The 13999-nt window shown below is 42.0% G+C and overlaps 1 protein-coding gene across 1 annotated transcript in view; it reads right to left on the reverse strand.

The window, feature by feature from the left end:
- Positions 1-4255: 4255 nt before the first annotated feature.
- col6a1 (collagen, type VI, alpha 1) overlaps positions 4256-13999 on the reverse strand; it is a 48553-nt gene continuing 38809 nt past the window's right edge. Inside the window, exons 29-35 of the mRNA XM_061733023.1 lie at positions 13024-13032; positions 12799-12932; positions 12263-12360; positions 8342-8528; positions 7460-7631; positions 7325-7354; positions 4256-6512 (exon numbers count right to left, since the gene is read on the reverse strand). Of these exons, the coding sequence (XP_061589007.1) occupies positions 5890-6512; positions 7325-7354; positions 7460-7631; positions 8342-8528; positions 12263-12360; positions 12799-12932; positions 13024-13032 (1253 nt within the window). The 3' untranslated portion in view covers positions 4256-5889. The remainder of the gene's footprint in view (positions 6513-7324; positions 7355-7459; positions 7632-8341; positions 8529-12262; positions 12361-12798; positions 12933-13023; positions 13033-13999) is intronic.

Genomic DNA, 13999 nt, shown 5'->3' on the forward strand with positions numbered 1-13999 from the left:
GCACAAGCCAGGGGTTAGTTAGTTAGTTAATATTTATTTTGGTCAATCGCAAACATATAAATCAACAAACAAGACAACACAGGTTTTTCCCTGGTCAACATTGTGATTATTTTGACCGAAAAGGTCTGGGCTTGAAGCATAAAGCTTATCTACCCACCTTTTAGCAGAACAGAATATACAAAAAGAACAAATTAAGTATTGTAAGTCTACACATAATAATAATAATAATAATAATAATAATAATAATAATAATAATAATAATAATAATAACAATAATGACGATGATGATAATAATAATAGTAATAATAATAATAATAATAGCAGCTTAAATAACTGTAATAATAGTAATAATAATGATAATAATAATAATGATAGCTCTGAAAACAGAAAGTGAAAAGATGCTAAGGAAACCGACAAAACCAATTTAAGTTATCATTTCATCTCATGCATGTGTACATTCTTCTTTGTTTGCTTATTGTGCTCCTATATATGTCCATTACCCTTGCTTTGAATAATATCTTGTATGCTTTTATTGAGTTTGCTAGTTTAAGGTCGTTATCTAATGAGTTCCACAGTTTTACTCCTAAAACAGATAAACATCTGCCCTTTGTATTTGTTCTTATTGCTGTTGTGTCAAACATTGCTGTTCCCCTGAGGTCAAATGGAGAGACAAAAATGATTGACGAATGAAAAGGAGAGAACTCCAGAAGTATGTCACAATTTACCGATCTACTGGCCACTCCACGACTGGAAAAAGCCCGGCAGAGCTACTCTTCAAAAGGAAAATACGAGGAAAACTCCCTGACACAACAACACCACAAGTCGAGTTGACAGTCAATTATGAAATCCTGTTAACAAAACTGCGCAATTTGGTTGGAATGGCAGGACCTACTACTACTGCCATGTCACAGACACTTTTCTCCAAAGCAACTTACATCTGAGTTGAGCATTGTGTTGGTATCAGAGACACTGCCTTGGAATGGTTCAGGTCATATCTGTCCGAGAGATGCTTCTCAGTCAGACTTGGTGACTCCCAATCGTCTTCTGTCCCTTTATCTTGTGGAGTTCCCCAGGGTTCAATTCTCGGACCCATCCTCTTTTCTCTATACCTTCTCCCCCTTGGAATGATTTTTAAAAAGCACGGCATCTCTTACCATTTCTATGCAGATGACTCTCAAATCTACCTGCCCCTCAAAATAAATGACAACAGCTCCCTGATGCCTCTGCTAGAGTGCCTAAAGGACATTAAGGCCTGGATGGCATTAAACTTTTTTAATTTAAATGAAGGTAAAACAGGTCATGGTGTTTGGACCCAATCGGGCCTATGATGGCCCTCCCATTGATCTGGGTTCCCTACAAATTTACTTGAAAACTACAGTCACCAACCTCGGCGTCAAAATGGACAGTGATCTTAAACTGGACAAGCAAATAAATTCTGTAGTAAAATCCAGTTTTTATCATCTGAGGCTTTTATCTAAAATTAAATCTGTTTTATCTTTTAATGATTTTGAACGAGTGATTCATGCTTTTATCTCAACCCGTTTGGACTACTGTAATGCCCTCTATACTGGCGTCAACCAGACCTCCCTTGCACGCTTACAGTTAGTCCAAAACGTGGCTGCTCATCTTTTAACAAGAACCCGCAAGCATGATCACATCACCCCCATTCTGGCCTCCCTTCACTGGCTCCCTGTCTCTTTTAGAATTAATTTTAAAATACTATTGTTTGTTTTTAAGTCATTAAATGGGTTGGCACCAAAATATATCTCAGACCTCCTACATGTTTAACTCCCTCGAGGTCTTTGAGGTTTCTCTGCTCAGTCGCAAAACCAGGAAAAAAACCAGGAGCTTTTTCAGCAATAGCCCCTAAACTCTGGAACAAGCTACCTCCGCACATCAAAATGGCCCCCACACTAGAAATTTTTAAATCTCGTCTTAAAACGTATTTTTATTCTTTGGCTTTTAATCCAGCGTGAGAGTTGTGTGGTCTCTGTCCTGTCTTTTATGTTTCTGAATCACTGGTTGTTGTCTGTCTGGTGTGTTTTTATTCCGTGCTTTTATGTGCTCTTATCTATTTTACTCTGTTTTTAGTTTTTTCTATTTTATTGTCTTGCTTTACTCATTGTGCAGCACTTTGGTAACCTTGTTGTTTTTTAAAATGTGCTATATAAATAAAGTGGATTGAATTGGATCTTCCTATTTGTCAGCTAGGAGTTTTAGTATTTCAGCAAACAGGATCTTGTCTGACTGATTTGCCGTGCGGAGTACCTCAGGGTTCTGTTTTGGGCCCGATTTTGTTTAGTTGTATGTTCTCCCCTTGGGAAAGAAAACCCAGGAGCTTGTTGAGGTTTTGTACCACCTATTTGCAGACGACTTCCAGCTGTACTGCTCTTTTAAAGCCTCTGAGATCCAGAAATCAAACTCCTTTATGAGCTGCCTTGTGCCTTGAGTTAATCATTCACACATTTGTCTCTCGTTTAGACTTCTGCAACTGTTTATTTTCTTGTCTAAACAAAGAGGAACATCTCGTCCTGCAGCAAGTCCAACGGCTGCTATTGTTGTAATAGAAGGGCTCACATCGGAGCTCAGGAATGATGTCCCGCTGTCTCCACGTCTGCTGCACTCCTTTGACGCTTTTAAGGGGAAACTTAAACCCACCTGTTTCTCCAGGCTTTGAAACATCAGTAGTGAGAGGGCTGTTTTATGACCATCATGTTGATTTTATGTACATTTTCACTCCAAGAGGTTTCATTGTATCTTCTCCTTTTTATTGTAATTTACATTTATTGTATTGTGCTTATTCTTTTGTGAAGCACCTTGGCACATTCCCCTGTCTGTGAACGGTGCTATGGAAATAAACTTTACTACTAGAACCACTTTTACTCAAAATCCTGGTTAAGAAACAGAACTACAGTTAAATGAATAAACTGTATGACCTACAGTTGTAATAAAATACTTGGTCATGTTTTGCGTTAAATGTGCTGCCTTAAGTTGCATAGACATAATTACTGTTTCTACAAAGTGAAGCAATTCAGTAAAGTTCTGTTTTGGTTTAATTTATTACTCCCCTTTAACAAATCTTGGTCTTGGCATTCTTCTATAATTTGCACAACAGTCACTGCAGTCATCAACCCGCAAATTTGAAACATATTATTTGGGTTTTGGTGCTAGATGAGAAGTGAAGAGATCATAAAACATAAACAAGGCTACCGTGGCAAAACGCCATGTTGCTATTGCGCTAATGTCACACAGTTGTTCTGGTTCCAGCCAAGAAATAACCTCAAGAGGTGCGTGTACAGTATTCCCTCTTTAAAACAGAGTGTCAGAAAAAGGTTCATTTCTCAACTCAGACTACCACTGGTTGATTATGCAGATATTGTTTATCAAAATACTCCAGATCCCCATCTTAAACCTCTGACTGTATTATTTAATTCATTATGTAGATTTGTGTTACGTTGTCCTTTCAGAACATTATTGTTTTATGTTTGATTCATTGAACTGGTTTCAACCCAAATCTAGACGGCAGTTTCACTGGCTTCACTTCCTTTTTAAATGTGTTTATTTTCACTGTTTTTCCTCCATATTTAAAAGAACTCATGATTCTATATAACTCTCCATACTCACTCAGACATATGCATTTTCCTTTTTTCTTTGTTCCTAGAATTTCAAAAGGTTGGTAAAATATCATTTTATTTTAAAGCTCCATCAGATTGGAATAATCTTCCTCTCTTTTTGCGTTCTATTACCTCTTCTCATTGTTTTAAGTTGGCATTATATTCTCATAATAAAATGAATTGTTTTTAATTTATTTATGTATTTTTTGTCCTTTTTTCTATTTATTTATTAATTTTTTTCTTTTCTCTCCCTTATGTTATATTTATCTCATTGTTCAATTAGTCTACTTTGTAACTAGACTTATGTGGGTGAGCAAGATGTCTGTGTGTGTTTTATGTCATGTATGTCTAGACTGTAATGTGATATATTGTAATCTTGTATATTTTATGGGACCCCCTTGAAAATGAGATGTTACATCTCAAGGGGCTATCCTTTAATAAATTCTAAAAATTCTAAATAAAACATAAACAAGCCTACCGTGGCAAAACGCCATGTTGCTATTGCGCTAATGTCACACAGTTGTTCTGGTTCCATCCAAGAAATAACCTCAAGAGGTGCATGTACAGTATTCCCTCTTTAAAACAGTGTGAATATTTATTTAGAAATCCAAGTATGGTGAGCAAAAGAGAGCAGACACATGTTGGTGTAGCAACCTTTATTGAAGGAGCTCTTAAAACACTTCTGAGGCCGTGGATCCCCAGCTACAAATATCTTCTTAAAGAACATGGACAGAGGCTGATACACTGAGACAAATAGCACCACATACAAGAACGACCATGCAGCCGCTCTCCGAGCCACTGGTGACAACAAACTATGTGGAACCTAAAGTTGTGAAATTGGGCAGATCTGGAAAAGTGTGTTCTTGTTTTTGTGACCTCATTAGGACTTATTTTGGCATAATCACTGACCTAGTTGGGACTTAGAAGCAAAGTCTGGTCCTAATGAGGCAGAGTGTCATTGGTTCTGGTAGGGGTGTGTTTGGACATGAATAGGGTCAGGTATGAACCAGGAATGATTACGGTTAGGATTAGGCAACTGCACAACCCATGCAAGTCAGCACCAAACAGTAATAAGAACAGCTTTGTAAGCTACTCTTATTACGAGTTCCTTAGAATTTCCCTTCTAACTTTCAACCGAGACAGATGTTTCCCTGCCTCACTGATGAGTTACAAAGCTATGTGTGTGTGTGTGTGTGTGTGTGTGTGTGTACGTGAGTGCTTCTGCGTTTATATGACGTTTATTCGTTGCACATATAATAAAGAGCAGGTTTCTGTCATTCTGTTATTCAACGTTTGACCCCAGGACAGTTTGGGAGGAATCAATTCAGCCACATGTATTTGCATAATGGGCACAAACACACACACACACACACACACACACACACACACACACACACACACACACACACACACACACACACACACACACACACACACACACACACACACACACACACACACACACACACACACACAGCTGTCCTCACTAGCCTTAGGTACTGATGGGTTTCATTAGTCTCCGTCCTGGGTTCCCTGTTGTTCCCTGTTGTGTTGTCGTCAAGTCAGGAATGACATCACCTGTCCAATAAACTTTTACAATAAACTTTGGTGAGGACGGAGCTAGGAGCTAGGAGCTAGGAGCTAGGCTAGGCTAGCTAGGCAAGCTAGGCTAGGCAGGAGAAGTGAATGGGCATGGTTTTGGTTCACAGCTGCGGTTGTTCTCTAGTCTCCGATTACTGTCACATATTACATCTGACACCACTTAAAGGAGTGGTAGGAACTGTAACTGAGCCCACATTAGACCCAAAAATTAAATCTTTCAAACGTGAAGAGCATCGGTCCTGGAGAGACCAGAGAGTAGCCTGCTGGGAGATGTGAATGGGAGCAGGGAATGATGCAGAGAAGCAGGGTACCTGAGTAGAAATCAGCCAAAAGGAAAGCTAGAAGTCGCTTTAATGTGGATCTTACAGAAGTCTGTCCAGGACCGGAGGGCTCATCTTTTACCCGGAATTTCATCTCCAGAGCAGAAATGTCTCCTGCCACATGTTCTTTACAACCAGATGCTTTTTGATCAGCAGAATCACAAGTGGAGACGGTCTGCTTTGGTGGATAAACTTGAAGTAAAAGGGTCGTTTCTCTGCTCCACAATCATTTGTCGTTTTGTGACATCTTTCAAAATCTTTTTTAAAATGTAATTTGAACGCAGTGTATTGTTAAGTGAAACTGAATATTCATACTGGGGCTAAAAAATCTCTAAACATGTTGGCGTGGTGGTTCAAGGCCCTGCGTTCATGGACACCCTACGGGTAACTGTTTGGTAGAAGACGCCGCGGAGGAGAGAGGGGTAGTCCGGGACTCGGAACAGGTGGCGCTGGCCGTAGGCCACGTCGTCCTGCTGGCCCCGGCTCACCAGCAGCCGCAGGTTGGCCTCGTTCACCTGGTTGCCGGCGGAGAGGACGAAGAGCTCGACACCAGAAGCCGCTAGGTCACTGACGCGCTTCTGCAGGACGGCCTCGGTGATGCCCTGAGACCGGCCGTCGGAGAACAGCACCAGCTTCTTCCTGCCCCCCGATCCGTCCCCACGGCCTTGTAAAATCCTACTGGCGAAGGTCATGGCCTCCAGGACGTTGGTGCCGTCGTTCTGGAAGGCGGCCTCGTCGATGCGAGACAGCACCACGGTGACGTTGTCGGCCCCCGGGCCGAGTCCCTGCTCCGCCTTGGCCGTCCGGCTGTACTGGCCCACGGCCACCCTCACCTTGGCGTTGTTCTGCCTCTCGGCGGCCAGGAAGCGCTCGGCCAAGCGCTTCACAAAGCTCTTGCTGGTCTCAAAGTTCTTCTGGCCCACGCTGGCTGAGCTGTCCATCATCACCAAGATATCGGTACTTCCTGAGAAAGAGACTGCAACACAAACAAACACCGCTGAGCCGCTGTTTCCAGGGGGCTAGACCAGGGCTCGGCAACCCGCGGCTCTAGAGTTCTTTAGCGCCGCCCTAGTGGCTCCTGGAGCTTTTTCAAAAATGTTTGAAAATGGAAATAGATGGGGGAGGGAAATATATTTTTTGTTTTAACATGGTTTCTGTAGGGGGACAAACATGACACAAACATTCTGAATGTTTTCCAATGCTGTAAAAATGTGTAGAATAAATATTTCCCTTAACGAAGATTTGTACGGAAGAGTATCAGGGCCATGCAGGAGAAAAAATATTTCAGAGGGGAAGATTTTTTTTTTTATTGTGCACTTCGAGAAAAAAGTAGAAATGTCGAGAAAAAAGTTGAAATTTCGAGATTAATGTTGAAATACAATTTTGAGAAAAGTCGAAATGTTGAGAAAAAACATTAATTTCGACATTTCTCTCGATATTTTTACTTTTTTCTCGACATTTCAACTTTTTTCTCATCATTTCGACTTTTTTCTCGAAGTGCAAAATAAAAAAAAATCTTCCCCTCTCAAACATTTTTTCTCCTGCATGGCCCTGATTCAACGTTTCTTGGAGCGAATCATTTGAATTCCCAGTTCTAACTAATATAGAAACATGCAGCATGTGTTCCTTCATTCTAAGGCTGATACAAGACTTTTAATTTTTTGCGGCTCCAGACATATTTTTTGGGGGGTTTTTGGTCCAATATGGCTCTAAAACATTTTGGGTTGCCGATCCCTGGGCTAGAGAGAGCGAGGGCAGTAAAATACTGGAAAAGAATAAAATACGTACTTGGACATTTGTAGTCGGGGCACTTCTTCTCTGCAGGAGACAACAACAGAGAGCAGGTTGAATTAACTGGACTCAGGAACATTTTCACCAAATGAAACAAGCGTGCATTAAAAGTGTGTGTTTGTGAAGCCGCACCTTCACAGATCCTGCCCGTGAGATTCTGCAGGAAATTGTCATCCAGCAGCTCAGCAAAGTTCTCCAGTACAATGGAAAATCCTGGTTTGGGGTCATTCTTACACGCCACGTTATCCAGCTGCTCCGGGTTGGGGGGGCGACCCGAATAATCCTTCACCCCCAAACCGCCCACCTGGAGGGGACAGGAGACGTCTCTGCCTGAGCCGGGGTGTGACACGGACTGCGTTTCCATGCATCAATAACCCTTTTAAAACCCAAATATTGGCAATAACCTGAATTTGCACGGACATGTAAACACCAATAACCCCTTTGAATAACCCGAATTTGCTCATATTCAGGTTTTTAAAAACCCCAATATGAGCCCTGGGTTACTCCTTTTAAAACCTGAATATTTGGTCATGTAAACACCAAACGGAATATCCCCATCAAACGGAACAGGAATTTGTTTTCTGCACATGCTCTGTTCACAAGGAATCCTGGTCTTTTGAGTCCAGGAAGTTCTTATAAACACGGAGAAACCAAGACCAGGAGGAGACTAATCACTTCATAAATGTAATGAAGGATATGAACATTTCTGCATTTGTAGATGGTAGAAAGTACCGGGATAGAAGATTTACAAGAAGGTGAGAGAAAAGTTGCGCGAAGCAGCATTTGTTTTGAATTTGGATACAGGAAGAAGAAGCGGAAATGACGGTAATTGCGTCATCACGTTCTCCGTGCGTCGCTGGTTTGATCCAGATATCCCCAATGATTAATTACCATGTAAACGGAATATTCCCAATGTTTCAGTAACCGGAATATTAGCAATAACCAGAATTTTGACTGCATGTACAGTAAACATAGTCACGGAGGCTTCCGTCAGGTTCCATGGGCAGCTCTTACCTGCAGGCCTTTCCCACAGAGAACATCCAGCGGAACCCGGTCCCTGCTGATGTCGGAGCGCCCGTCGGTCAGAACCAGAACCACCTTGTTCTCCTTGCGCATGTCATTGATGGTGGCGGTGAGAGCGAAGTCCAGGGCCTCCCCCGTGTACGTGGCCTCGGCCAGCCACTTCATGTCCCTCACGGCCCTGCAGTCAAACCACAGCTGGGTTGGGAAAACAGCTTCTTGTTGAAGAGACATAGGGAGGATCTCACGCAATCAAGCTGCCAGTGTTCTGACTCCATCTTTGAGCCGTTAACATATATGTCCTGCTTTGGTTTGGGGCATGCTGGGACGATGTTACGTCACCTCTGGCTGCATGTCGCACAGGTATAGAGGGAATGTGCATGACGTTTGTGGTTCCCATTTTGTATCAGGTAATGTTGGATTTTTGGGTAGCTAACGTTAAACGGTCAAATCATAAAGTTCGGTGTCCTCATCACTTTAATTTCTACAACAAATCCTGCCTTGAAGTCGGACCAAGCGTCAAGACTTTTGTAAGCCTTCAAGCTTTGCTTCGTGTATTTCCCCGGCGTAGAAATTAAGTACATATAAATATCAGGAAACTGGATTCGTGGCCAAATATTAATGTCCATGGACCACTGGTTCTTGGTAACTGTACCAAATATTAATGTCCATGGACCACTGGTTCTTGGTAACTGTACCAAATATTAATGTCCATGGACCACTGGTTCTTGGTAACTGTACCAAATATTAATGTCCATGGACCACTGGTTCTTGGGGTAACTGTACCAAATATTAATGGCCATGGACCACTGGTTCTTGGTAACTGTACCAAATATTAATGTCCATGGACCACTGGTTCTTGGGGTAACTGTACCAAATATTAATGTCCATGGACCACTGGTTCTTGGTAACTGTACCAAATATGAATGTACATGGACCACTGGTTCTTGGTAACTGTACCAAATATTAATGTCCATGGACCACTGGTTCTTGGGGTAACTGTACCAAATATTAATGTCCATGGACCACTGGTTCTTGGTAACTGTACCAAATATTAATGTCCATGGACCACTGGTTCTTGGTAACTGTACCAAATATTAATGTCCATGGACCACTGGTTCTTGGTAACTGTACCAAATATTAATGTCCATGGACCACTGGTTCTTGGGGTAACTGTACCCAATATTAATGTCCATGGACCACTGGTTCTTGGGGTAACTGTACCAAATATTAATGTCCATGGACCACTGGTTCTTGGTAACTGTACCCAATATTAATGTCCATGGACCACTGGTTCTTGGTAACTGTACCAAATATAAATGTACATGGACCACTGGTTCTTGGTAACTGTACCAAATATTAATGTCCATGGAGCACTGGTTCTTGGTAACTGTACCAAATATTAATGTCCATGGACCACTGGTTCTTGGTAACTGTACCAAATATTAATGTCCATGGACCACTGGTTCTTGGGGTAACTGTACCAAATATGAATGTACATGGACCACTGGTTCTTGGTAACTGTACCAAATATTAATGTCCATGGACCACTGGTTCTTGGGGTAACTGTACGGGTCACTGTCAAGTCCAACAGCCTTTAATTTAAGCTGATAATCAGCTGTTATCCGGTCTTCTCCACTAGTTGCAGCTGTTTTGGGGGTGTGGTCCAGAGGGAAAGTGATGTCAATGCAGACCCTCTATTGGGTAGGCAGCCCGTGCACGTGCACATTGCCCGTACGTGCACACGAAGCAGTAGATTGACAAACGGAAGAGCAGGTTTATTTATCTAAAATTTTGAAGATTAAGTTCTAAAATTGAAAAACAAAGTTATTAGAGCTAGTGAAGGAGTCCTCTCTCAGATGACAGGTAATAACAGGTAATAACACTCCCTCCTCAGTAACCACCCCCTACTGCCGCCCTGTAATTGTGTCTAGAAGAGACACACTTTCCTTGTTCCTGCAGCTGCTTCTCAGAGAACGACCTCCACCACTTCGTTGAAGGCATTTCTGTCTGCAACATCTGTTGTAACGCCGGTAGTTCAACACACTCGCAAAACTGAGTTCAGCTGTAAAGTGTCAAGTTTATTGTTAACATTTTCACTATATGTGACGCCAATTGTAAAAGCTTCACTTTATTAGTAATATTTTGACTCTTCTTGCTATTTTAACTCTGTTCTGGAAATTAAAAAAGAAAAAAAAACTTTTCATTAGCCAACTTTTTATTTTACCAGATTTCATTTTATTGTCTGTAGTTCTATTTCTGTTTAGATTCGATTATGTTGAAAGGAACCAACCGTGGCTTCTGGTGCTTTTGCGTCATTGATAATCCAATAACAAACAGAAGTGCCATGCCATTATTTTCATCTCATACTTTAATCGAGTCTGACCAGCCATAATAATTCACACACGCGTCTGGTTCCCAGTGTTGTGCAAGTTCCTACTTCTCATGAACTAGTTCAATGTTCAGTTCACATAGTTTAAAAGTGAACAGTTTACGTTTATAGTTCACCATTTTCATTTTGAACTAGTTCTACTAGGAGTAGGAGAAATGGGACAGGGACCTGGGCCAAGTGCCCTAGATCTCAAGTGCCCTAAAATCTCCCCCTTCTTTTTTAGGGGGTAGGGAAGAAAAGAAGGGCGAGTGAAGAAAAGAAGGGCGAGTGAAGAAAAGAAGGGCGAGTGAAGGAGAATTGGGATTGGGCCCGAACAACCAACATGGCTGCAGAACTGTTTTTACTGCAAAACCAACAACAGTCATTCTGTTGCACACCATTGTAAGTGTATTTAGTAGGGCTGTCAGTTTAGCGCGTAAATTAGATTAATTAATTACATTGCTAATTAATGCGTTATGCAAATTAGAATAGAATAGAATAGAATAGAAATAGAATAGAAAGCCTTTATTATCAATGTACATGTACAGTGGAATTAGGCAGCAGCTCCCCAAAGTGCACACATGCAAAGACTATGTAAGCAAGGAAGCATAAATGTATATGTACACACACTATAAACAAGAGTGAATGGGAGGATAAAAAATGTACATGGATGGGTGGGGGGATATTGCACTTAAATGAATTGAAGAATAATATTGCCCTTGAAAGGATGGGAGTATTGCACATAGATAGTAGAATTAACACAATTAATTATGAGTAACAAAATGCGCAAGCATTTGAAATTTGGCCCATTGTGCCTATTTGAGACTCGGCCTTATTTTATTTCTGAATTTTATTTATTTAACTGTATTTGTATTGCATTTTTGAATAATGCACCTGGCCTAATTGGTTTGCTGATGTGCTTGAGCTTTTTACTTTGAATTTCATTTATGAAACACACTTCACCAATAAAAATGTGGATTTCAAATCTTCTCTTCTTAGTGTATTACATTGATTAGTCATGCACTGCAATTTTGTAATGTCCTACAATTCAGATTCTTTATTTGGGGACCTTTAGCAGGTATGAGATTAAAATGCGATTAATCAGATTAATTCATTATAAATACTGTAATTAATTAGAATAAATTTTTTCATTGCCTGACAGCACTAGCATTTAGTTATATATTTATGTTTATTTAGAAACCAAAAGGATAAATATGGTAAATATAAAGCTTGTTGGAACAGTGGAGGACATACTGTGCAGCAACTTTTATCTCAATGGAATCCATGCAGCAGAAGAGGATTCACCCCAGAGTTTGCTGATTGCTAAGTGCACGTCTCCTCCTGTTGTAATGATAGTTAGCAATCACTGAATCATGGACCACAAAGTTAAAGAAAAACTCATGAATGAAACCTTAAAGCAGGCAGCCAACACTCTTGTGTGCGTGTGTGCGTGTGTGTGTGTGTGTGTGTGTGTGTGTGTGTGTGTGTGTGTGTGTGTGTGTGTGTGTGTGTGTGTGTGTGTGTGTGTGTGTGTGTGTACTCACTGCTTAAACTCGGTAGGGCTGGTTAATAGTTTGATAACTTCTTGTGCTTTGGATCCGCTGTACTGGACCACACTCACGGAGGACTGGTCCACTGCAAACTAGGGAGAAAAACACGGCACGGTAAGAGTGTGTTTTGGTCTTTGTGTGTGTGTGTGTGTGTGTGTGTGTGTGTGTGTGTGTGTGTGTGTGTGTGTGTGTGTGTGTGTGTGTGTGTGTGTGTGTGTGTGTGTGTGTGTGTGTGTGTCATGTCTGCATGTGTTTTCATCTGTCAACATTTCTGCGTCCCACCCATCCCGGCTAATTACATCCACACTGGAAGGCTGGAGTCACTGGAGGGACATAAAAGCGTGCTCCAGAACACAAGACAATATATCTCACTCAGTCTTTCTATTTTGAGGACGGATCACAAGGCAAGCATTCTGCAACGCCTCTGAAAAACAGCTCTGCTGAAATCTTCTGCACATACGCCAGGCCACAAAGGTCAGGCTGCTGTCACCCCGCAGAGGCCGGGACGACAGCGTCCACACACACCTTACCTTGACCTGGTGGTCTTTGATCAGTCTGTCCACGACCATGATGATGAAGTCTTTAGCTAGAGCGAAGTTGGAGGCGCCGATGCTCTCCGAGCTGTCCACGATGAAGGCCAGGTCCACGGGCGCACACTTGCACTCTGAAGACAGAAATGACAAAGATATCAAACCAAAACATCCCTGGGGTCGACAGAGTGTAAAGAATATTCAAATCAGTGAGTCCAAACTTACCACAACAAGCTTGGGAGTGATATGAAGAGGATGAGAAAAGAAAAAGCCAACGTTAATTAACAGAGAAGAAGATCAACACAACATAACTTGTTTGTTTGCAGGCCAGAGCTTCGGGAGCTGCGTGCTGGCCTGCGGTCCCGGAAACCCCTCCCCCACCCACCCCGCTGCTGCTTCCACCTGCCTGCGCCCCCCGGTGATCCCGCTGCTGCTTCCACCTGCCTGCTGTGCTGCTGACGTCCCCGACCCCCCAGTCTGGCCCTCGGCAGGAGGGTCCCCCCTTATGATCCAGGTCCTGGTCCAGGTTTCTTCCTCCTAAAGGGGAGTTTTTCTTGCCACTGTTTGGCTTAAGGTTTTTCTCCCAGTGGAGTTTTTACCTGCCATTGTTTATGTAATAATTGTTCGGGGGTTTATGTTCATGTTCTGGGTCTCTGGAAAGCGTCTAGAGACAACATCTGTTGTAATAGACGCTATATAAATAAAATTGAATTGAATTGAACTGAATAACCTGAGTGGCCAGCTTTGGTCTGCAGTTCCAGCACAGCTTGTCCTGGTTTATGATCGTGTGTTCAAGCGCTCATTAAAAACCGCCCTTTAACTCACAGCAACCTTCAATGAACTCAGTTTCATTAAAGGACAAACATCTTGTAATAATGTTACTTTCTAAATGTTACCGAGGTCTTCCAGCGTGTAGCTGGAACGGGATTATTTATTTTGTTCAACGGATTAATTCAGACTTTGTTATAATTGTATGAAAGAGATTAAGATATGATGTCATCGTCCTCAGGTGGCTGATCAGACAGTCCCACGATGGACGGAGGGACGAGGCAGGGTTGTCCCCCGTCACCATAAGATACGCTTGTATGCAGACGATACTTCCTTCCCTGCCAGAGAAAGTCCAGCTCTGTTAAATCTAATGAACCAATTCAGATCTCAGGCTTGGCCACTTGGGAGTGTTCATCAATACCAACTGTCCAAC

Source organism: Cololabis saira, chromosome 10 (genome assembly GCF_033807715.1).
Source record: "Cololabis saira isolate AMF1-May2022 chromosome 10, fColSai1.1, whole genome shotgun sequence".
Taxonomy (NCBI): domain Eukaryota; kingdom Metazoa; phylum Chordata; class Actinopteri; order Beloniformes; family Belonidae; genus Cololabis; species Cololabis saira.